The 24,905-nt window shown below is 40.3% G+C and overlaps 1 protein-coding gene across 1 annotated transcript in view; it reads left to right on the top strand.

Moving 5' to 3' along the window:
- LOC126298278 (ras and EF-hand domain-containing protein-like) overlaps positions 1-24,905 on the top strand; it is a 349,695-nt gene that overhangs the window by 232,638 nt on the left and 92,152 nt on the right. Inside the window, exon 5 of the mRNA XM_049989578.1 lies at positions 13,001-13,069. Within this exon, the coding sequence (XP_049845535.1) occupies positions 13,001-13,069 (69 nt within the window). The remainder of the gene's footprint in view (positions 1-13,000; positions 13,070-24,905) is intronic.

Here is a 24,905-nt window from a genome sequence, read left to right as displayed (position 1 = left end):
TTAATGGGAAACAGTTGTGCCAGTCCCGCCTACATCGCATCCACCTCGCTGATTCCCCCTTGTGTGCCACATGCCAAGTGATTGACACAGATGAACATCGTTTCGAATGCGGGTCGGCAAAGGACGTATGGTATTTGGTGCGTTAGATATTGGCTTTTCTCACACGCACGATTCCTGACAGGATAACTACCCGATCATTTCTTTTCCCCGATAAGATTTATTTCCCAAGAGCAAAAACGAACTCTGTGACGTGGATCAGCGGCCACGCTGTTCACTTCCTCTTCGGTAATGGCGAAAAGACAGTACCCGATTTTTGGTATTACCTCAACGAACGACAATGTGCGATCGTCAAGAACCCTAAATATAGGCAATATTTTTCTAATTTCCTTTGGAGCGCATTCCATAATCCGCCTCGCAGCTGGATTATCGATGACGAGATGATAACCATAGCACCTCTTCCCAGTTCCTTTTTTTTATGAGATTTGAAGAAACAGCGGAAATAACACAGCAACGAGAAGACAGTCATCGAAAAATTCGCAGCGGGCTATAGTATGGAGCATCCTTTATCGTAACGGGACGACTTCCTATTATTCTGTTTATGTAGCCGAAGAGGAACGGCCTTCCTTTTATACATTTGTATAAAAATAAAATGAAATAAAAGTAAAAAAACAGAAAAACAAACCTTCCACAATCCTTGTTTTTTTTTCATTTTTGTTAAAAAAGTGGCTAGGATAGCTGGCTATTAAAAAAAATGCCTATTTGTGTTACGTACGCATTTTGTTATAAAGAAAAAAAAGTATTTGGCTGCTGAGCAAAAGGTTCCGAATACAAATCTTGTATAATGTTTTCTTTATGTATATTAAAAAAAAAGTGGTGGCGCAGGGACTAGCGTTGCGGCTTGACAATTTTGAGCTCCGTGTTCGAAACCCAGGTCTTACGTTTATTTTTGTTTTTATTTATGTGATCATGTCCGTAAATGATTACTAATCGAATTTTTTCCAATGAATATTGAAAAACTTATTCGTCTACAAATTGTATTCAGGAGGATGAATTAAAAAATAAATAAATGAATGAATGAGAAAAATATTTGTAATTGCTTGCGGGTAACTTTTTGTAGGGTACCTTGATTCATAAACAATTGTAAGAGCTAGTTTTAGATAAATTGATCCGATAAATTATTGTCGAAGCGTGAAATCTTGAGCAACGTTAACGACGTTTCTTTCTAGAGTGAGATTCATCCGAAGAAATGTCACTGTGAGAAACCTGCCTTCGTGCGATGCTGATGGTGTTCTAAATTTCTGTGTATCGAATGTTTCTATGACCAGTATCATCCAAGAGAATGCACCAAACTTTCCTGAAAATTAAATGTAAGAATACAATATAAGAATTGATATAAGAGTGAAATACAGGAATATGGGGATTTAAAAAGATTGTAACCCCTGAAATTCCACACATACACATATCGTATAAATGTATGATACTTATTGAAAAATCCAGTTGTAATTTTACATGTAGTATAATGCCCTTGTATCCCATAATCTGATAAGAAACATCAGTCTAGTAACGTTCTACAGATATGGGTAGATAAACGAAATAAATAAATAAAATATAATAAAAACAATAATCAGGTTTCGAACAAGGGGTGCAAAAATGAGGCTCCATGATACCAGACACTGTGTCATCATTTCGGCTGCGATTTGCGGGCACTAAAAAGCGTATAACTACTTCGAAAAAAAAATTCCGTTCTTTCTTTTTTTTCGGTCTAGTACCTACGGATAAGCCGAGACAAATGTCCGCTTATTTTGACTACCTTCCACTGAGCGAAGTTCTTGGGAAATCGGGTGATGGCTCTTGTAGTGTTCTCCTATAAGGCATTAGCTGTGATAAGTATACAGGAAGTTGTCTAATTTTGGCAGCCTGACCACCGCGATGGTATCAGTAACGATGCGTTTTGTACACGCACACAGTGGTAAACTATGACCGCTGTATCACAAGACAAGTCCGCATACTGCTTCCCAGAAACAAGAAAAACAAATGATCGAAATCAAAAAATGATGGTCAACCCATGTGGTTTATAAGGTTGCTGGACGCACTTCATAGCAGTAAATTCTGTGACACACTCGTTACTAACGTAGTGGAAGACTTTCCCAAACCAGTAACGTAGTGCTAGACGGTACCTGCAGGTTTGGTCAACACTTGAGTATTATGTGAACTCAAATTGGCAACGCTCTTTATATGAAAACTATCGAGAACTATCATTCGTAGCTGACTACGTACATTTGTACATTTCCCATAATATAAGAGAAATTAGGACCTCTACAAACCCATAGGGACAATCTTTTTATCCATCAGTTTGTTTTTTGCGGATGGTGCAAGGTACCATACGGTAGTTTGTCTAGTGTGTGTGCTCTAAAAATTTAGATGACGCCATGAACACGTGACCACCTTATGAGCATGCAGTGACCTAGACTTCAGAAGAACATTTAATAACACAAATCGGCTAATACAACAGTATAGTTCAGTGCCTGACGCTCGCAGAACATAGTTACCTTTGATATGCGTTTTTCATACATCCTTATTGTTACTTCAGTTTGTGTACTTTGAATTCCAATATATATTGAATAACATGTAGAAGGTTCCAAATAAAGAAGATTTCCTATTGTCGCCCACGAAAACATTATACTTCGAAACACTTCTTTCAACTTCAGATGACACAATAAGTGCATATTTAAAATGAACAGTATCAACTGAATATAAATGTAATTGATTAAGAGAGAAAATCATTGATGTAGAATGCAGTGTATGAAACCCTTCGTTTTTTTCTAACACCTTTTCCATTTTCTGGGACGTTTTTTCCCCACTTTACCACAAACAGCTTCTAATTTATTCACAATTTTGTCACTGGTTTTGTCTGACTCACGAGTGGCATTTCTGGTTGCTGGAAAGCGGTTATGGCAGCAGGGATATATCCAAATTTTGATTTTATGTACGAAAGATTGCCTGAAATTTCAGCATTAGACATTAATACGTGGGCTAGTATACTTAAAACGACTCCAGTGCAATCGAATGAATCAATGATGCTTTTCACAACGTTGAAGTACTGCCAGAAATAGTTGCAGAGGTCAGTCTATGAGCCCCATCCTGTCAAAATGGGAGATGGTGGCAAGAAAATGTCTAGAGCTAGCAACTTAAGTGCTTCAACAAGTGAAGGGGCTTTCAAAAATAACGTTTTGACGCAACCAAATAATTTGTTAACATCAGTTATAGTGTCAGCAGTTTGTCCATATAATGTACAGCATCTGCTGTGAAAAGTGCTACCATACGTTGTCGCTCCCATATGGCACCTACAGATCTGGCAAACAAGTTACTTATGGTGGAAAACTTACTTTTTCTAAACGCTCACAATTTCTAATAAACTTTTCGTCAGGACCATCTTTTTCCAAAGTCCCACAATGACATTGCAGTATATCTTCCAATAGAGTCTCAGGCCTCATCAACAGATACTTATTCTTTTTTATTTGCAATTTGTCTGATTTGTTGCATTCTCTTTTCTTAGCTTCGGCTGTCCTAATCTTTTCTTAATGTGGAAGAATCAAGAAGAGATTTAGCTGTGTGTTTTTATAAGAATTCACAGCATTTTGAATAGTTCATTTTACTTAAGGGAATGTCAGCACAAAAGAAAGCTGTACAAAGTTCTTCACAGAACGGTGAATAAGAATGGATGGAGTCCCCTACGGGCATATTACATTCCACGTTTGTATTTTTCTGTTGCCACATTTTGCTGAACGTTAAATGACTTCTCCGCAAGTACTTTTACATCACAAAGTTTGCAATACAGTACTTTACCATCAGTCGAAAAAGATTTATTACCATATTGAGACAGGAACTTTTGTAATTTTACTTGAATACTTTCCTCTACTTCACACATTTCTTCTGAACTACACTGCACATACTTCTGACTTCTGTTGGACTGTATAACAAGCATACATATGAATTAACTCAAATTATGTGTGGCCAGCGATACCACATGGCATATTAAATACAAAAGTACTCTATCCTACCCACAGATTCCAGTCACTATGATCCTCTCTCATGAAGCGACTGAAATATTCCACCAGTATCATATGAGTTCTCTGGGGCGACCAGTTTGTCTGCAGGTGAAATGCTGTTATCTGCATCTTCTGAATTTTTGATAATTACATACCCTCTTGAATACTTCACTTAAAAAATTCGACCCTGGTCGGTCAGTAGCACTGACCAAATTCTGTATCATAACACTATTTCTTCCACAAATTTCTGCGCCATTATCTCGGCATTCTGCCACTTAGTCGGCACCTCTACAGTGAACTTGCTCAGGTCATCTTGGAATGTCAAGGTGTATCGACTGCCAGTTGTTTTTGTCGTATCTAACGATCTACAATGTCTTTGTATTCTTCTACGTCTCTTTCCATGCCTTTCCACTGCTTATAATTCTATATTCAGAATAAGATTCTGAGCGTCCCTTGATGTCAGCCTACCGGGTTGTCGTGCATTTCCTTCATAATTTCCGCCCTTTCGTCTATGCTAAGTTCCTCGATTTCTTCCTCCTGTTCTTTGTTTTCCCTAGCCACTCTTACATGTCCGTTACTTTCATTTATGCTCTCTGCATCACCATACAGCATTTGACTTTATGCATCGGTATTTTCACTGAGTCTTCCAGGTCTGACACAGTGTCATAAGAATACTCCTCTAGTTTCAACCTCCATTTTAGTAATCTTGGCAATGGATCCTTAACACTGAAAATTCATGTTGGTGGCTTGTGATCTGCTATGGCCCGAACTGCTTTGTGCCCTACACAATTGCTAAGCACTTTAACTCAATTGCAGAATAAGTCCTTCCAGCCTTAGTCAATGACCGTGAAACGCAGATGACTGGTAAACCTTTGGGTAGCTTCCCTTGAGACAGAACTCCCCCCAGCACCTCTCTGCTGGCATTCGTCACTACTGTAAATGAGTTCTCAAAATCTGGGTAGCTCAATTTGGGAGAATTTACTAATTTCTCTTACAGTTCTTAAACTGCTGCTTGTTGATCTCCCCATACACTCGGCAGTTCAGCCTTCAGCAAATAATGTAATGGATTCGCAATATTAGTGAACTTCGGAATGAATTGTCAGTGACACCCATCAAGATTAGATTAGATTAGATTATTTTTTCGTTCCATAGATCCGTGTTGAGGAGATCCTCGTGGATGTGGAACATGTCACTTTCTTTTAAGCTGAAATAACAATACTAATAGTATAAATATATACAACACATCATTTGTTTCTATTAAAAAATTCGTCATTGGAGTAGAAGGAGTTGGCCACTAGTAAGCCTTTCAGGCTCCTTTTAAACTGATCTTTATTTGTAACTAAATTTTTTTATGTTTGCTGGCAAATTATTGAAGATGAGTGTTCCTGAGTAGTGGACCCCTTTTTGAACTAAAGTAAGTGCTTCTAAGTCCTTGTGCAGATCATTTTTGTTCCTGGTACTATATGTATGAACTGAACTGTTTGTTGGAAAAAGAGATATATTATTTAGGACAAATTTCATTAAGGAGTAAATACACTGAGAGGTAGTAGTTAGTATACCTAGTTCTTTGAAGAGGTTTCTACAAGACGTCCGTGAGTTTACTCCACAAATAATACGTATTACACGCTTTTGGACTCTGAAAACTTTTGTTTGACTTGAATAGTTACCCCAAAATATTATACCATATGACATTATGGAATGAAAGTAGGCAAAGTATGCAAGCTTTTTCACTTTTATGTCGCCTATGTCTGCTAACACTCGAATTGCAAATACAGATTTGTTAAGGCGTTTCTGCAGTTCTGTGGTGTGCTCCTCCCAACTGAATTTATTATCAAGTTGTAATCCCAGGAATTTAAGCCTGTCAACCTCTTCTATCTACTCTTCTTCATACATTATGCATATGCTGGGCGGAAACCTCTTACAGGTTCTGAATTGCATGTAGTGGGTCTTTTCAAAGTTTAATGTCAATGAGTTGGCTTTAAACCATTTATTAATATCCATGAAAATATCATTAGCAGATCTTTCTAGAACTACACTCTACATACTATTTATTGCAATACTTGTGTCATCTACAAACAAAACGAACTTTGCTTCTGGCAGTGTAGCTGATGAGAGGTCATTAATGTACATAAGAAAAAGCACTGGCCCTAAGATGGATCCTTGTGGGACACCACATGTAATTTCTTCCCATTCTCATGATGACTGATGACTTAATTCACTAGTCCCTTGCACTGACACCCTTTGTTTCCTGTTAGCGAGGTATGACGTGAACCATTTTGCAGCACTGCCCTTGACACCATAGAATTCTAATTTATTTAAAAGGATGGTACGGTTTACACAATCGAATGCCTTTGACAAATCACAGAAAATACCTGCTGCTTGTAACTTGTTATTTAATGAATTAAGTACATTTGCACTGTAGGTGTAAATAGCCTTTTCGATATCAGAACCCTTCAGAAATCCAAACTGTGTTCTTGATAATATGTTATTTGTGGTCAGATGGTTGAGAAGCTGCCTGTACATTACTTTTTCTAAAATTTTTGACAATGCTGGCAAAAGTGAAATCGGTCTGTAGTTTGATGGCATCTCTTTATCCCCTTTCTTGAATAGAGGCTTAATGTCTGCATATTTCAGCCAGTCAGGAAATGTCCCAGTTATAATTGACTGGTTACACAAGTAACTTAGAATTGTACTAAACTCACAAGAACATGCCTTAATTAACTTTGTTGATATTTCATCATAACCACTAGAATGCTTTGTTTTTCAAGATTTTATTATGGAAGTTATTTCTTTTGGTGAAGTGACATATTCATGTACCTGAAGCTATTTGTAAAAGCTAGTTTCAGATATTGAAGGGCATTATATACTGATCCTGACAATCCCATTCTATCAGTAACTGATATAAAGTACTTGTTAAATAGATTTGCCACACTATGCCCATCGGTTACTAGTGTGTCATCTACCCTTAGTGCTATTTGCTCCTGTTCCTTTCTGGTTCTACCAGTCTCCTCTTTCACTATATCCCATATTGTTTTTATTTTGTTCCCTGACATTGCTGTCTTCTTCTCGTAGTGTATTTGTTTAGATGTATGAATTACTTTTTTTAATATTTTACAGTATTCCTTGTATTTAGCTAGATCATCAGCATTGGAGCTATTCTTGGTCGACAGATACATTTTCCTTTTTGTCTTACAGGAAATCTTTATTCCTTGTGTGATCCATGGTTTTATTATAGACTTCTGTTTAATTTGAGTAACTTTTAGAGGAAAATAGATTTCATACATGGTACTGACATTGTTCATAAATATGTTATATTTTTCATTCATGTCATGAGCACTATAAACATTTTTCCAGTTCATATCTTTGAGCAGTTTTCTAAAACACTCAATTTTTGGTTGATTGAATACTCTCCTGTACTCAGATTTAGTAGTCTTGATAATCTGCTTACAATTTACATCTAAAACAAAGAGCTGCATGTCATGATCTGAAAGTCCATTTATTACAGGTTTTATGATATGTACTATTATATAGGATCTGTTATGGAACTCTACTTCTGTTGCACATGCTTCTAGATGCTGCTCTAAACAGTATTTATGGCAGTTTTTAATAAATGTGGCAACTCCTCCATCCATATCTACTCTGCAGAAGTAGGAAGCTAGCTTAAATCCTGAAATGTCTAACATATCTATTCCAGTGGTCACCTGATGTTCAGAGAGGCAGATTATGTCAATTTGGTTAGATGAATTCATTTCATCGATACAAATGAGTAGTTCATCAACTTTATTTCTGAGTCCCGGAATGTTCTGGTGTAATAAAGGTAACTGATACTCCATACTAATGGGATTATAACTGCTTTGGTGAAGATGAACTGGCAGTTTCTGATTACTTTCTGTTAAACATTGTTTAAATGGAGGCTGTATGCTAAAATCTGACTCCTGATCATCTGTTTTCTCAAACTGCGTGTGTCTGCCAATCTCTCTTAAAACGCGTTTTCTATCCCCCTTCCCTACCCTAAAAAAGGCATCCCTCTGACACCTGTGACCACTGGTATTTTACCACTTGTGACAGTGTCCCCCCTTAAGTTTCCTGCAATCAAGCCAGACAGTTCTCCCTTCCTTTCCATATTGAGGTGAAGGCCATGCCTAGTGTAGTCCCACCTTTCAATAGCATCCACAGGAATCAAACCAATGTGGGACCCTATATCCGTCCTAAGCAGCCACTCCAACTCCAAGTTCACCCTCCCTACAGAAGAGTTCAAATGAGGCCGATCATGGCGTCTCAACACAGACACAAATCCCACACTCGTATGCTTCGTTGCTGATGCTATCTTCACCAGGTCACTCTCTATGGAATATTCAGAGTCTCTGTCAGTGCTGTTTCCTGGACCACCCACTATAATCACGGCATCCTCCTTCGTGAAATCCTTGCATAAAGAACCTAATCCTCTGTTACGTGACCCACATCTGCACTAGGCTTGAAAATGTTTGTGACCTGGTACTCTGAACCTAGATTTTCCTGCAGTAGTTGGCCAACACCTCTACCATGGGAACTACCTCACAACAGAACTTTCTTTCTCTTTACAAATTTCCCTACCTTTTTCAAGTCCTTGAAAGCTTGTTGTGCCCTTTCTACAACTTCAGCTACATGAGGATCATCCGATTCTGACTGAGGCAACAGATCAAATCTGTTTTCAAGATTTATCACAAAGCTGTCTGATGCTCTCCTTTGCCTGTTCCTCCTATTACCTGTTGCCACTTCCCACCTCTGTTCACCCTTCTCCCTCTTTAACCTGTCCAGACCCTCCCTTGCCTTGTCTAGGTGAGCTTGAAGAGCTGCAATTTTCCCTTCCTGTTCCAGTATTTTCCTATCTCTACTGCATATTCTACAATACCACTGGTGAGCCTCATTTATGTCCCCATTTCCCACGCCACTACATTCGCCCCAATGAAAGAAACTACAACACCCATCACACCATACCCCGGAACTAACCATCCTACGGCATGTCACATACTTCTCACTCATGGCAAAAACAGAAATCGCATAAACTGATTTAAGTACTGAATAATACGTAAACAAAGGACCCTAGAAACTATTCAGGCAGATATAAATAAGTTGAAAGAGTAATGAATAAAAAACACTGGTGATTACATGTAAGTTTAAGTCACTCTTTACTTACGATACGCGCGCGAGAAATTAAGCCTAAAGTCTGTGCTATAGGCGCGAGAAGGAAAATAAACTTCTTACCCCGGTTAATCTTATTTAACACTTCATTAACACTTCCACTAATGTAACAACACTTATAATATATTTATACCCACTGGAAACGTTTACCTGTAAGTTTAATTCACTGATTACTTACGATTCGCGCGCCTGAAATTAATCCTAGGATTCGTGCTACAGGCGCGAGAAGAAAAATACGCTTCTTACACCGTTTAATCTTATTTTATACTTCACTAACACTTCCACTAATTTAACAACACTTATATTTATAACACCTGTAGACGTTTAAAAATAGCTCAATAACAACGTTTGTACAGCTGTACATGATTTCAGAACTGGAGAGTTCTTGACTTTTTCCATAATACGCTCATCTCGCTCTACACCTCAATCTGTTGTGTCTTTAGACTAGTACCTCCTCTCTAAAGAATTCACGCTTATCTGGTCGTAGCGATTGATCTATTCAAGATACCCTGAAGCTTTACATTTTGTTCCTTAAATGACCTACCGTAGCATACTGTGTTATTCAAATACTCTAAACACTCTTTCCCTTGCGTTTCTGCCAGTGCATCATTCATTCGTCTCAGAAATTTACTTTGTGCATTCCTTAACTCCAGTGGCACCCATTTGTACCCATAATGCTGATAATCTACCCCAAACACTGTCTTTTCTCTATCAGCTGGTTCCATTACAATCTGACAGTATCCACTGGCCTAATCTAAAGTGGGGATGTACTTGGCTTTCCCTAGTTGGTCCAATATTTCACTTATGTTAGGGGTGAGAAACATCTCACCCCTCCTCCCCTCTCCTAAATTTCGTTTAATTTTCTATAGTCAGTTACGAGTCTATATTTCACTAACTCTCTGATATCTTGTATTTCGGCACTAGCAATATGGACTCTGATTTTCAAGTCGTTAACCATTTTCTCGATTTGTGCTGCAACACCGCTGTTTGTGCTTTGGTATTCTATACATCCTCTGCCTTTCCTTTGTGCTCTAGCAGTATTGAGAGTGCATACTTTACCTTTTCTGTGTATGAAAATTGTTCACCTTTTACGTAAAATGCATTACAATATGTGCTACAGAGTGTTTCTAATTCCTATCGCTCCGCTTTATACAAATGATCTGTTCGGATCACTTCTTTAAACTGGGGGGGCCAACGCAATTTCTGTACTTGCCCATTCCGTTTATTGGTCCCTGTACAGTTCAGATTGGTGCCATTTTCTCTACAAGCTTCCCAAATACTTTTACTACGCAGAGATCACAGACAGCCTGATTCACATTCAGCACACTGAGAATATATTTTCCTTGTGCCATGCTATTTTGCCTGAAAGATAACTCATCACTTTTCGTCTCACGACTTGCCTTTGGTTTGCATATCTTACTTCTACCTTCGCTCTTCTTTCACTATACTGTTTCGTTTTACTTCTCACTTGTTCAGGACTTAAACTCTTATTTGTAGAGTCTTACTGCCATCTGCTATTCCCATTCATTTACACTTTCTTTGCAGTCTGACTCATAGACTACCTCAAAACATGCCCCCTTTCATTATATATTGGTTTTTTTTTCGGCTTGTCTCGTTTCCCGTTAATTGTTGTTGCTTTTCAGCTCATGGTTTCATAGAAACTTACGGCGGTAGTTCTATCTCTGACACTGTGAGAAACGGAATATTTCGATCCTGTAGTCTAATCGCCTTCTCTCCGTAATTAATCACAACCTCTTGCTGCCTCAGAAAGCCACTTCCTACTAGACTGTCATAAGGAATATCCGAGCCACCTGTAACAAACTAACTTCCTATGAAATGGATATCGTGCTTCATGGCACTTTCCATACTATTAGTAACTGCAGATCCATAGTTTCCAAAGTCTCCACCGCACGTTGCGCCACACCCTTCATTCTACAGCTATCTTCCCTGCTTATTACGGCTTCGGCTGTCTGGTCGCTGTTGCATGCCGACGTCTTATTGCCTCGTAGTGGCCGTGATTATGAATTCAACACTTTACCTCCGAGTGTGAACACTGTCATACTTCCTCCTCTTTCCGCTGTCCCTGCATCAAGCCATCGTGTCTTCCCAATGCTATGCTTGTGCATTGTCTTAATATTACTACTTAATAAAGTTTCTTTCTTTTCTTAGTACCGTTTACACTATTTTGGATATAGAGTCATGAGTTAGCTCCCAGGCAGTTTTCCCTTGGAGAATATTATCACTTGAAGCAATATTTTAAGCGCCACTAGCTTTACTATAAGAATAAAAAGTATATCGATCACAGTCAAAAATCCAGTTAAGTATTTTCTGTTTTTCGACGACTTCCGTTCATCCTTTAGCTTAACAGCTGCAGCTATTCCTTTTTTCCCCTTCAGTGAAAGGATCCATCAATATGTTATGTTTAAGGCGTACCATTCACGGTACGCCATATTTTAGTTCATTGTATTTTATATGCCAAAATGAATACATCCCTACAATTATCTATAGACTTGCCTTATATTTTAAATGAAAACTGGAGTAGTTTTAAACTTTTATATGGCACCAGGACTACTCCTCAAATCGTTAGGGGGGTTGGCTGAATTCCTTTTAAATACCAGTTGTTAACCATGCACATAGTCCTGAGCAACAGGAATAAGTATTCTCATTTCACTGATCGCTTGCAATTAAGAATTATTTTATCTCATGACGTAAACAATGTTTTTAAACGTTGGTGTGTGTGTGTGTGTGTGTGTTGTGTGTGTGTGTGTGTGTGTGTGTGTGTGTGTGTGTATTTTAGCCACATTTATCTGAAATAAAGTTATAAATACTTTTATTATATATCTGATTTGTAATTGGGAACTATTTCATCAGTACTGGTAATCATTGGAAGGAACTGTTTAAAATACTTGAGCGCACTCGTTCAATAAGAAATTGGACGGGCGCTGATGATCAAGAAGTTCAGCAACATGAGCCGAAACCTCATCTTGTATATGAGTACAACAGATCCCCAGAAATACAAAAGTCGAGTTGTTTTCTCTTTGTATAATCACAAACCCAAAATTATGCTTCCAGAAAATTTTGATTCATCCACAGTTCTTAATATAATATAACTAATTTCGGAACAGGTATTAAGAAACACTTCGTGCATCTACATAAAAAGTTTGGTAGTTGTTTATCTATCACATCGTCCGGTAAAGAGGATTATTTTTTAAACACTAATGAAGCCGATGTACCTTTCTGAAAAATCTATCTCACTAACGGTGATTTTTTGTACAAATTTTCTTACACAGGCCTGGACAGAATTTTATTATCACCTTTTGCATAATTCTCAGACATCCTCAGCCATAGGCAAAATAAAAATATTTGGAGTTTTTTTCCTTATAAATTATGTGCTATTGTCTTAGCTAAATCTTACTTCTATGGAGATGTAGATAATAATATTTAATAGTTCCAAACAAAATTTCATTGCTTTAACGTAAATGGTTTGAGAGAAGATGATGTGTAAATATTAAAAATTATAGAGTTACAGAAAATACAAGTCATGTTTTTCACACTATCAGATATTATCGAATATAAATGTCTTACTGCGTGACACATGGTTAGTCATCCTCATACCCCAGCAGATGAGCCACATATTTTAATAATTAAGTTACATTAAGTTCATTTTGTCATTATTCTTTTAGAAATTAATTCCAGAAACAGACTAATTTTTCAAAGGGAGTCTGCAATTGTTCTGCGAGTAAAATTAAACTTTTTGCTTTCTTTTTCAGGCAACAACAGACGACCTACGCGTTTATCAACCAGAATGATCATATTTATAACCAAATTGGCCTGCTTCAGTAAGTGATTAATACGGTGACAGTAAAGCTAACAAATTAATTATGCATTTCATAATAATATATATGTTTTAAGGTGACTAACATTTAACAATAATAATAGCAATAATGAAATTCTACAAGCCCTATCAATATTATTGTATACAAAATGAACGAATGTTTGCCACGATTCCAACAGGACGCTGTCTCTACACCACCTACTTGTAACTCCACTATCATCTCAGATTCCTGCTGATCTTCTCTCCTGCTTTGACTGTCTCCAGAACATGTGATTTTTGAGCGGAGTTCTCACCTAAACCACACACACTGATAAAATTTGTTTGCCGTTGTAGTCCACATACGGTAAAAATTGTTTATGATTCACCACGAACCTCATGACACATAAAAAGAAAAGAAGTGACGTAGGTGAACTATAAACAACGTTTGTGCCATAAACCGATGATTTCTCAAGAGGTAGTAAGTGAATAAAGCGTGACTTCTGTGTCACTCGTGGTGCAATGACATTCCACAGTCGTCTGAAGTCACTAGACGTGATACAGACACTTCTGAACATCTCAAGATTTTAAACATGGCTGAGACAGCAAGTGTCGAAATTCTTCACGGTAAATGATGACAGCCAAAACAGTCGCAGGAGAAAGATTTATTAAAATTCTTGATCACTGTTTCGGTATATCTAAATATACCTTCATCAGAAGTAAAATACACTAAAATTACATCATGCAATGGAGATTCATAAAAAAATTGTGCCAAAGACGTCGTAGTAGTTAAAACATCATCTCCATTTATACAACATGATTATGGACAGAGGGCCGATGCGAACACAGCTTAGCATCAGTACTTCGCTTATGAACTAGCGTGACGAGGGTGTTTACAAGCCAACGAAAATTATTTTTTTCAAAAAATTTTTTTTTACTTTGATAAATGATCTTTATAGATTTTTATGAGCTGAATCCAGATCTAGCCTTAGTTTTTTTGTATCACCTGTAGTTTTCGAGCAATATGCTTTTTATTATATAGATGGTAAACGGGGAAATTAATGAAACTCTTTGTTAGAACATACGGATGGTTTGTATTTCCAGTAAGTTACTTAAAACAATGATATGTGTTAATAGAGGTTTCACCTGTCAACTAGAATTGGTTTGTATTTTCTTTCTCTTTTTTCTTTGAAGCTTCATGTGTAGCTTTTTCTACGATGGGTCATTTGCTGAACTTCTCGGTAAGTGACGAATAATAGCCCCCATTATGTTGGTGTTCCAAAAGCCTTGGTAGTGTTTTTCCATCTCTTTAATGTCCTGGTGAAAACGCTGTCCTTGCTCCTCACTAACATCTCCCGTATAGTCCGGGAAATAATGAGGTGACATTGAAAAAGCGAACTTTCAGGCTCATTAAACATCCTAAAGTTTTAAACTTCTTTAACATTGTAGCTATAATAGAAACATATTCTGGGTCTTTTTCATGTCCTAAGAACTTTGTAAAGACTTGCTTGAATGAGGCCCATGTTGCTTTCTCAATGAAATGGCAAATTTACGCTATGCCCTACTGGTCAGATGGCGGGCGGAAGGCTAGGGTAGCTTATTACCTTCTTGTTTTTCGAATTATGACCAGTAATATCAACACTGCAAAAATAGCAATTATCGGAAAGAGTTCTTGGCTCTCTCCATATCATAGGAACAGAAATCTAAAGGCTTTTTTCTCCTTTTTGGACCATTTTCTCAGATCTTCTTAGCCAGCTCTCAAGTTTTATCTTGATCACGGTGCAAAGTATAATAGATAAACCTTTTTGACGAGGTCTGTAATATTTCTTTGGTGTTTTTTAATCACAAATTCACCACAAATATAACAAAAACTGTTAGCAGAGTTTTTACAACCACGATTAGACATTGTACTGAGCACATGTACAGGAAATGGGAAAATTGGTTAGGTTGACATTAAACAAAACACCATCTGTTAACACAAAAATAGAATTGATCTTTTTTTGCCAGCAAATTTTTTTCAGCAGTGCTACCAAATTCATCTACATTCATTACACCTCCTTTTTAAATTATTTTAACTATATAAAGCAGTTAAATTCTTTGAAAAATATCTTAATTTGATAAATTTAACTGCAAAATGAGAAGAAATGGTGGGTGATACAGCTTTTTAAGTATCATATTTGGATGTGGTGCCGTGCCGGATATATCGGAGCCACCGAGGACCCAGAGGATAGCTCGACTGCAGGGATTTATATCTGGCAGGGATCCCGCGAAACCCACATTCTCAACGTATTGTCCCGCACTACATTCGTAGTGCCCCCGCCCATTATACTCATTACTCGCGGCGATGAGGTGTCTGGATGCCTGTGGAGGTATGGGAGCCCATTCTTCCTCGAGACCCAAAATTAGAGAAGGAAGTGGTTTTGGACGCTACGGTCTGGAGCGAAGTCGACGTTCAAACTCATCGCAAAGGCATTCCATCGGGTTCAGGTCAGAACACTGAACAGACCAATGCATTTCAGGAGTGTTATTGTACACATACTGCACATAGTATATACCGCTGTAAAATGTGTTCACATCGCTCCGCATTTAGCGTTTCCTTAAGCCCAATAAGGAAACAACATCCAAACCAGGAAAATCACCTCCATACCGTCACACTACCTCCTCCATACTTCATTGCTGATGACAGGTAACGTTCCCCACGCATTCCTCAAATCCAAGCCTTTCCAAGGCAGTTTCACAGGGCATGTTCTTCATTCCAAATCACTCGTTTTCAGTCATCCACTAGCCATTGGCGTCGCTCTTTACACCACCTCAAGCGCCGCTTAGCATTGACTACAAAAATGTGTGGCTTTTGAGGAGCTGCTCCACATTGTATCCAATTCTTTTTAACTCTATACGTACGGAAACTGTGCTAGTTGAAATGCTAGTAGCACTTTGGAACCAACGAGTGGTTTCTTTCGCAGATTTCATGCGATTTTTACGATCACTCTGCGTAGTTCTCGGCGGTCCCTGTCCAATAGCACGTAGGGTCTGCCTGATCTTGGTTTACATCTGGTTGTTATTTCGCGTTTACACTCCGCAGTCACATCACCAACAGCCGATTTGGGCGCTTTAGAATGGTTCATATGGCCCTGCTGATTTGCTACTCAGGTGACATCCATTGGTTAGACAACTTTCCAAGCCACTGAGCTCTCTTGACTGACGCATTCTGATGTTACAGCTTCTCTCCTGACAACACAGTACTCCCCACCTATTTCTATACTTGTGCGTACGCCTCTCCTGGAATCTTGTGGCTCTCCAGACACTTTTAATCACACACTGTTTCTCCTGTAAGTTCAGTTTCCTATTTTTGTATTTCTCTTCATAGGCTTCTGTTCTCTTTAACTTCTCGCACACTTCTAGAGTTTTATTCTTTTCCAACCAGCTTGAACACTTAACACATTTCTATTGTTTCAGTTACACCTTCTCTCCTTTCCCGTCGGTCTAGTTTTCAGAAAAGTAGAGAAGCTTATTCCACGTCAGTTATTCAGCGAAGAATTTCCCAATTATTGTACTGATTGGTTTACTTGTAACAATATAGTTCTTTGCCATAAACACTTGCTTAGTTAATGCAATTTTTCTCTTCGCTGCTGTTAAACACGTTTCATCTTCTGTAAGTAATACTATCTAGATAGCAAAAGCAGTTTAATTTGCTGACTGTTATTTCATCTATCTTTATTTTCATGTCTGTCTGTTTAATATCTTTCTTATTTGCAAATTTCATACCTTTCCTTTTCTGCATTTGCAGTTAACACTGCTGAAAAGTAATGCCGGCTCCTCCTGTCGAGGTTCGAGTCTTCCCTCAACATGGGTGTGTCTGTTGTTCTTAGCATAAGTTAGTTTAAGTAAGTTTAATTAGTCTGTAAGCCTAGGGACCGATGACCTCAGCAGTTTGGTCCCATAGTCCTTACTAAAAAAAAGTAATGCCTCCGAGTTTTTTATGTGAAAACTCTTGCAGCTATTTAAATAAACGTTTTTAACAATCTACATCTTTATTCTTCATGACTACATATTTATTTCTCAACGAAATTACACTCGCGACGAACACGTTTCTCCCAAAGAGGGACTAAATTGGTCGACTTTGTTGACGGTGCTACAACCTCACCTCAGCCTCCACCACTTCATCAGTATCAAAGTGAAATCCTTCAAGGCGTTCTTTAAGTTCTATGAAACAGATGAAAATCGGATGGGGCGAAGTTGGGACGGTATGGAGGATGGTCGAAGACAGTGAACCCAAGGCCAGGGATTGATAAAGATATCGCAACGCTGGTGTGAGGCCTGGCATTGTTACGCGGAAGGAGAGAGTGTTCCATGTGTGGACGAACTGTTCGAACTTGAAACTCGATTACAGCACGCAGGTTCTCACGCACCGACACAGTTGCGTTACAAACCACGACATTTTCGTAGTTAATTTCATTACGTTTGTTCTCTCTTTCGTTGCTGCTATGGCTCATACTGGTATACAGGGTGTTACAAAAAGGTACGGCCAAACTTTCAGGAAACATTCCTCACATTCAAAGAAAGAAAATATGTTTTGTGGACATGTGTCCAGAAACGCTTACTTTCCATGTTAGAGCTCATTTTATTACTTCTCTTCAAATCACATTAATTATGGAATGGAAACACACAGCAACAGAACATACCAGCGTGATGTCAAACATTTTGTTACAGAAAATGTTCAAAATGTCCTCCGTTAGCGAGGATACATGCATCGATCCTCCGTCGCATGGAATCCCTGATGCGCTGATGCAGCCCTGGAGAATGGCGTATTGTATCACAGCCGTCCACAATACGAGCACGAAGAGTCTCTACATTTGGTACCGGGGTTGCGTAGACAAGAGCTTTCAAATGCCCGCATAAATGAAAGTCAAGAGGGTTGACGTCGGGAGATCGTGGAGGCCATGGAATTGGTCCGCCTCTACCAATCCATCGGTCACCGCATCTGTTGTTGAGAAGCGTACGAACACTTCGACTGAAATGTGCAGGAGCTACATCGTGCAAGAACCACATGTTGTGTCGTACTTGTAAAGGCACATGTTCTAGCAGCACAGGTAGAGTATCCCCTATGAAATCATGATAACTGCTACATTCAGCGTAGGTGGAAGAACACGGGCCCCAATCAAGACATCACCAACAATGTCTGCCCAAACGTTCACAGAAAATCTGTGTTGATGACGTGATTGCACAATTGCGTGCGGATTCACACATGTTGATTGTGAAAATTTGATCACGTTGGAAAGAAGCCTCATCCGTAAAGAGAACATTTGCACTGAAATGAGAATTGACACATTGTTGGATGAACCATTCGCAGAAGTGTACCCGTGGAGGCCAATCAGCTGCTGATAGTGCCTGCACACGGTGTACATGGTACGGGAACAACTGGTTCTCCCGTAGCACTCTCCATACAGTGAAGTGGTCAACGTTACCTTGTACAGCAGCAACTTCTCTGACGCTCACATTACGGTTATCGTCAACTGCACGAAGAATTGCCTCGTCCATTGCAGGTGTCCTCGTCGTTCTAGGTCTTTCCCAGTCGCGAGTCATAGGCTGGAATGTTCCGTGCTCCCTAAGACACCGATCAATTGCTTTGAACGTCTTCCTGTCGGGACACCTTCGTTCTGGAAATCTGTCTCGATACAAACGTACCGCGTCACGGCTATTGCCCCGTGCTAATCCATACATCAAATGGGCATCTGCCAACTCCGCATTTGTAAACATTGCACTGACTGCACAACCACGTTCGTGATGAACACTAACCTGTTGATGCTACGTACTGATGTGCTTGATGCTAGTACTGTAGAGCAATGAGTCGCATGTCAACACAAGCAGCGAAGTCAACATTACCTTACTTCAATTGGGCCAACTGGCGATGAATCGAGGAAGTTCAGTACATACTGACGTAACTAAAATAATGTCTAACATGGAAATTAAGCGTTTCCGGACACATGTTCACATAACATCTTTTCTTTATTTGAGTGTGAGGAATGTTTTCTGAAAGTTTGGCCGTACCTTTTTGTAACACCCTGTATATACGAAGATGGTATCCGTTCTTTCGGTCATGTCCGAAAGAACAGATACCATCTTCGTATATATCACTGGCTAGCCACACACACATACAGATATAAGGAGAACTGAAATAAACAAACATTCATTTTCAGCATATAATTCTTTAGGTTGGCAACATGTACATAAACAAACCAAACACGAAGGGACATGAGGTGAACACACTGTAGTTACGACTTCAAATCAGTGTTTCCGATATAATGTCTACAACTAGTGACAGAACAAAAAAGACCGAACATGAAAATGTGCTTATGTTCCATAATCTAAGTTTTAGTTCAACCTCCAGCATGTGACCAGTTGAGGGGAAACGCAGATGTCCGCAAAAAAACTCGATTCACTGTAAGTAATCAGTTTTTCGCGTAAAAAAAGATGTGAACTGTTTTATAGTCTGCAAGTATCACATATCAAAACAAAACTGAATCATTCTAGGTTCCATGCCTTAAAGTAAAAGGCCGTGCATGCTGCATACAGCACGGCAACTCGGCCTTCGGGTCGCGCGAAGCGTGTTTACAGTCTGCAGCCGCTTCCGACCACCTAGACCTTCAATCGTACAATATTTTCTAGCGTCTTTTAAGCAAAGTTTCAAGCCTAATAGCAACGTGTGTTACATCACTATACGCGTCTTTTCCAGAGCGTTCGAATGATGGTAAAAAAGTATAGCGTCCCATTTAAAAAACACGTACTTGCCTCATTATCTCGGTCAGTATAAACGTTGTGATTATTGTGCATGTACCAAAAGTATGTGCCCCATAGTCGTCTATGATTCACCGAACACCGCTTGTCGGTACGTGCAATCGCCAACGGAATAATGGGGGTGTTACGTCTTACGCGACTCATATATATAAAAGCAAAATACGTACTGTACATGATTTAAAACTTTACTGAAGCATGTGCTCAAAATGCTTCCCCTCTGCTGCAATGCACATTTGTAGTCGCCGTTCGAATGATTTGTGAACGGCTACGAGGGTGTCACGCTTCGACGGTACGTTGCTTCACATCGTCTGGCGTAGTTTATATTTGAGCATACACTTTATGTTTGATTGCTCCCCACAGAAAAAAATTAAGAGGGGTCAAATCATGAAACCGGAATGGCCACTTCACTTCAGCACGTCGTCCTATCCAACAATCCAGGAACATTTCATTTTAACAGCTCTGTAGCCATACGGACAGACTGAGAAGGACAGCCGTCATGTTGGAACCACATGAACTGACGCGTAATTAGTGGTACCTCTTCCAGCAAAATTGGCACAACGTTTCTGAGGAACTGTGCTTAGTTATTGCCATTTAGTATACCTGGAATGACGTACGGCCCCACAATGACATTTCCGACGATGCCGCGCCATCCGTTAACACTCCACTGTTTCTGATGCTGTACCTGTCGAAGCCAATGAGGGTTCTCTGTTGACCAGTAATGCATATTATCCAAATTAACATTACCGTGGTTGGTGACAGTCACTTCATCAGTAAAAAGCACCCGTTGAAAAAACGTTGGATGATCTTGTAGGCGCTGCAGAGCAAACCGGCAAAATTTCTGACGCCGTTCGAAATCCACACCGGAGAGTGCTTGTTGTAATGAGAGGTGAAACGGGTGCAATATGCTGGTGCAATATGCGTAGAACACTTCCCTGACTTATATCATATTCCGAGGCGATACGTCGCGACGAAACAATAGGGCCGGCCGGAGTGGCCGTGCGGTTCTAGGCGCTACAGTCTGGAACCGAGCGACCGCTACGGTCGCAGGTTCGAATCCTGCCTCGGGCATGGATGTGTGTGATGTCCTTAGGTTAGTTAGGTTTAATTAGTTCTAATTTCTAGGCGATTGATGACCTCAGAAGTTTAGTCGCATAGTGCTCAGAGCCATTTGAAACAGTAGGGTCGTTGTGCGTCAACGCTAGAAAGCCCTCTTCATGTAGCTCTCCAGTTGCTGTTTTCTGCCTTGTCCTCTGTATGGCGTTCCATGATCCCGATTCATTGTAGTTTCGTACAAATACGTACAAGAATGACTCAAATGGCTCTGAGCACTATGGGACTTAACTGCTGAGGTCATCAGTCCCCTAGAACTTAGAACTACTTAAACCAAACTAACCTAAGGACATCACACACATCCATGCCCGAGGCAGGATTCTAACCTGCGATCATAGCGGTCGCGCGGTTCCAGACTGAAGCGCCTAGAACCGTTCGGCCACACCGGTCGGCTGCAAAGGTCCCGAGTTCGTGTCTCGGTCCGGCACACAGATTTAATCTGCCAGGAAGTTTCAGGATTTCTTCTGCTTTCATCATACACTAAAAGCATATCTAACTTTTCTTCGTTGCTGTAAATGTCTGCTCCAAGAGACTGTGACGGATATGCGATGTCTCATTACCCCTGCAGCACATTTATACGCTTCTCTCCAGCTACCTCGTGCGTCACCTTGCGGCGTTATCGAGAAGCAGGAAAACAATGTCTTCCCTGTTAAGTTCCACAGTGGTCAACAGGAAAAGTCGCATTGGACAACGCCGCTTCGAAGGACGAATACGATACGGGAACATATCTGTGTCTCAAAAACTATTCACCTAAATATTATGATATACACATATGTGAAACCGTCTTTATAAGCCCATCATGCGACGCTAAAATTTAACATAGGTTTCCTTTAAAAAAGACAAAGATGGCCTCATATCTCTGTAATAAAAAATAGCACAAATATGAAATATGATGTATTCAAGTAGCCCCTGTAGCTGCAATTCACTGTCCAAACGGCATCTTTGTATTTATTACGATTGGTGAGATACAAGGGGCATTATGACTTAGCTGCCTCGCCCTGTATAATATACAAATATATATGGGAGGGGTGTCTGTTCTTTCGGTAAAGAGCCTGCCTGGTGTTCATCTACACTGAAGAGATCATGTCCGAAAGAACAGACGCCACAAATGTATATAACTGAGGCGAGGTGGCCAATGAACTCTGCAGTGCAAATGCACACCAGGCTCGAAGTTTTACGGGAATCGCGAGTAATGAGGGCAAGGCACACTACATTTATAGTGTGTGGGTAAGTTGAGAATTTGAGTCAGACGGGAGGCCTGCTAGGGTAGTCCGTGCAGTTAAAATGCTCACTGTGTCCGGATGGCTCAGATGTTGCCGGCACGGTAGCTCAGCGTGTTCGGTCTGAGGGTTAGCAGCCCTCTGTAATAAAAAAACTGAGCTAATCTATGAACAACGAACTTAAACAGGTGTCTTACGACGTCCGCCCCAGCACATTAAACGAACAAAATGAGATCGCCGGCACGGTAGCTCAGCGTGTTCGGTCAGAGAGCCGGTTGGCCTCTGCAATAAAAAAACTGAGTGGAAGGATCAACCACCGAACTTGAACGGGATGTCTTGCGACGTCCGCAACGACAAAAAAAAAAGACCCAGGTTCGAATTCCAGTACACCACAATTTTCAATTTTCCCCATTGATTTCAACCAAAGACCACTCCCAGTCAAGGTCTGTAAATCCTTCGTGTATTAATTTATAATGGCTGCTGGATCAAAAATGTAGTGTCTGTTCCGAAAGAGTAGACACCACATGTATAAAAATTTTTGATTCAATCTTCAGAAGCGGCATTCTATATGAATTTTCATTGCACTTAAATCGCTTCACAGCATATCCCAGCCACACTACGCAATCAAACACACGTGGGCCCCAGCTGCCAGTCACCTGCTCAAAAGCGCAAATATTCCCACAGAAGCCGAGAAGCAATGGGCTGTGTGCACGACTTCAATTTCAAGGAAATTAGGCATGCACAAATGCACATGCATAGTTGCGCTACTGGAAATATATGCAAGGGCGCAAAGTTGAACCAGAACGGGCATCGTGTAGTCGTACCTTAAGTAGGACTTTTTATTCATCTTTCCTCGAAATAAGATACGTTATTTGTCGCTAAAGATGTTGGCAGCCCTAGTCATGGTTCATGTAATGGTTCAAATGGCTCTGAGCACTATGGGACTTAACATCTTAGGTCATTAGTCCCCTAGAACGTAGAACTACTTAAACCTAACTAACCTAAGGACATCACACACATCCATGCCCGAGGCAGGATTCGAACCTGCGACCGTAGCAGCCGCGCGGTTCCTGACTGAGCGCCTAGAACCGCTAGACCACCGCGGCCGGCGGTTCATGTAATCTGAAACAGTATATAAGTGAAATCACTCGAACCTAGAGATTGAGTGAAAACATTCATACGGCAGAGGTAAACGTCAGAGACTTCCTTGCGTCAGGCGATTGTCTCACATAAAGTAAAACCACTCAATACCAGCGAGTGAGCAAAAAACATTCATATAGCACACGTGGCCGCAGAGACTAATTGCATTCGATTGTTTCACTCGACTGAACGAAGAAACAATCGACTGGGCAATCGGTTGTTAAAACCAGTCGTTTGTCCCCTCACTAGTGGCAGCATCGTGGCCGGTCGATGCTACGGTTCATATTTCCGCAGTATTGCTGCTCGCATTGATCGGGATCTCACGACTGTCATTCGAATATAGAATCGATGGGTTCAACAGGACCACTCTGAATGCCATGCAGTGTGTCAGCACTCCAACGCGACTAGTGCCCCTGAGGACAGGTACTGTATGCTCGGCGGTCCGCATCGCACAGTCACGTCACGTATATCGAAACAATACATCATAAATTGGGCTTGTTTGCAGGAAGAAAAGTATCCATATGGGCAGTGTGACAACGCCTGGAGTAGCGCGGACTGTAAGCAAGCCGACCATTGTTGCAACTTCCCTCGACGCTGCAGCAGAGAGCCGTGCCGACAGTGCTGCACCCAACAGTGCTGGACACAGAGGTGGCGCCATCAATTCTATTCAGACGAGTCCGGATTTCTGCGTACAGCATCACACAATGGACGTGTTCGTGTGTGCGGACTCCGAGGAGAGCGAACGTTGCCAGACTGCATTATAAGTGCTCAGCAGGTGACGTGATGAAACTTGGTGCTATTGGGTGCACAACGTGTTGGCCTCTCGTTCGCACAGCCTATAATTTGTACGTGTTAAAGTCGGTGGACGTACCCTTTCTCCAAGGTTTCGATACGTCGACTTTCAACAAGATAACGCAAGGCCGTGCTGTCTTGACTTGTCTCGATAAAACGGGCGTTCGACTGTTACCCTAGCCAGCGCGTTCTCCGGATTTCCCACCGCTTGAAAATACCTGGTCATGGGTTCTTCTGTGAACAACTCACCACAATTCGCCAACGAGTGTGACTGATGAGCTCCGGATTAGAGTTGAAGCCGCATGCAAGAACGAACTCATATTTTAGTACATAGCCGAACCAGAGCCATTATTACTGCCAGAGCTGGGAGATCTGTGCTTGAAATTTTGCGCCCTGTACATCCCAGATCATCTAAAAAATTAATAATCTGTTCTTCCTACTATATGATAAGTAGAATTTCATTGCATGGCATCCTTCATGGTGTTGAAAATTTAGTGGCCAGCAGTGTATGCAGGGCGTTACAACTTTCAGGAAACATTCCTCACACACAAATAAAGAAAAGATTTTGTGGACATGTGTCCGGAAACGGTTACTTTCCATGTTAGAGCTCATTTTAGTTTCGTCAGTATGTACTGTACTTCCTCTATTCACAGCCAGTTGGCCCAATTGAAGTAAGGTAATGTTGACTTCGCTGCTTGTGTTGACATGCGACTCATTATTCTACGGTACTTGCATCAAGCCCATCAGTACGTAGCATCAACAGGTTAGTATTCATCACGAATATGGTTTTGCAGTCAGTTCAATGTT

The sequence above is a fragment of the Schistocerca gregaria genome, chromosome X (genome assembly GCF_023897955.1).
Source record: "Schistocerca gregaria isolate iqSchGreg1 chromosome X, iqSchGreg1.2, whole genome shotgun sequence".
Lineage (NCBI taxonomy): Eukaryota > Metazoa > Arthropoda > Insecta > Orthoptera > Acrididae > Schistocerca > Schistocerca gregaria.
This window is presented reverse-complemented; position numbering and strand designations above follow the sequence as displayed.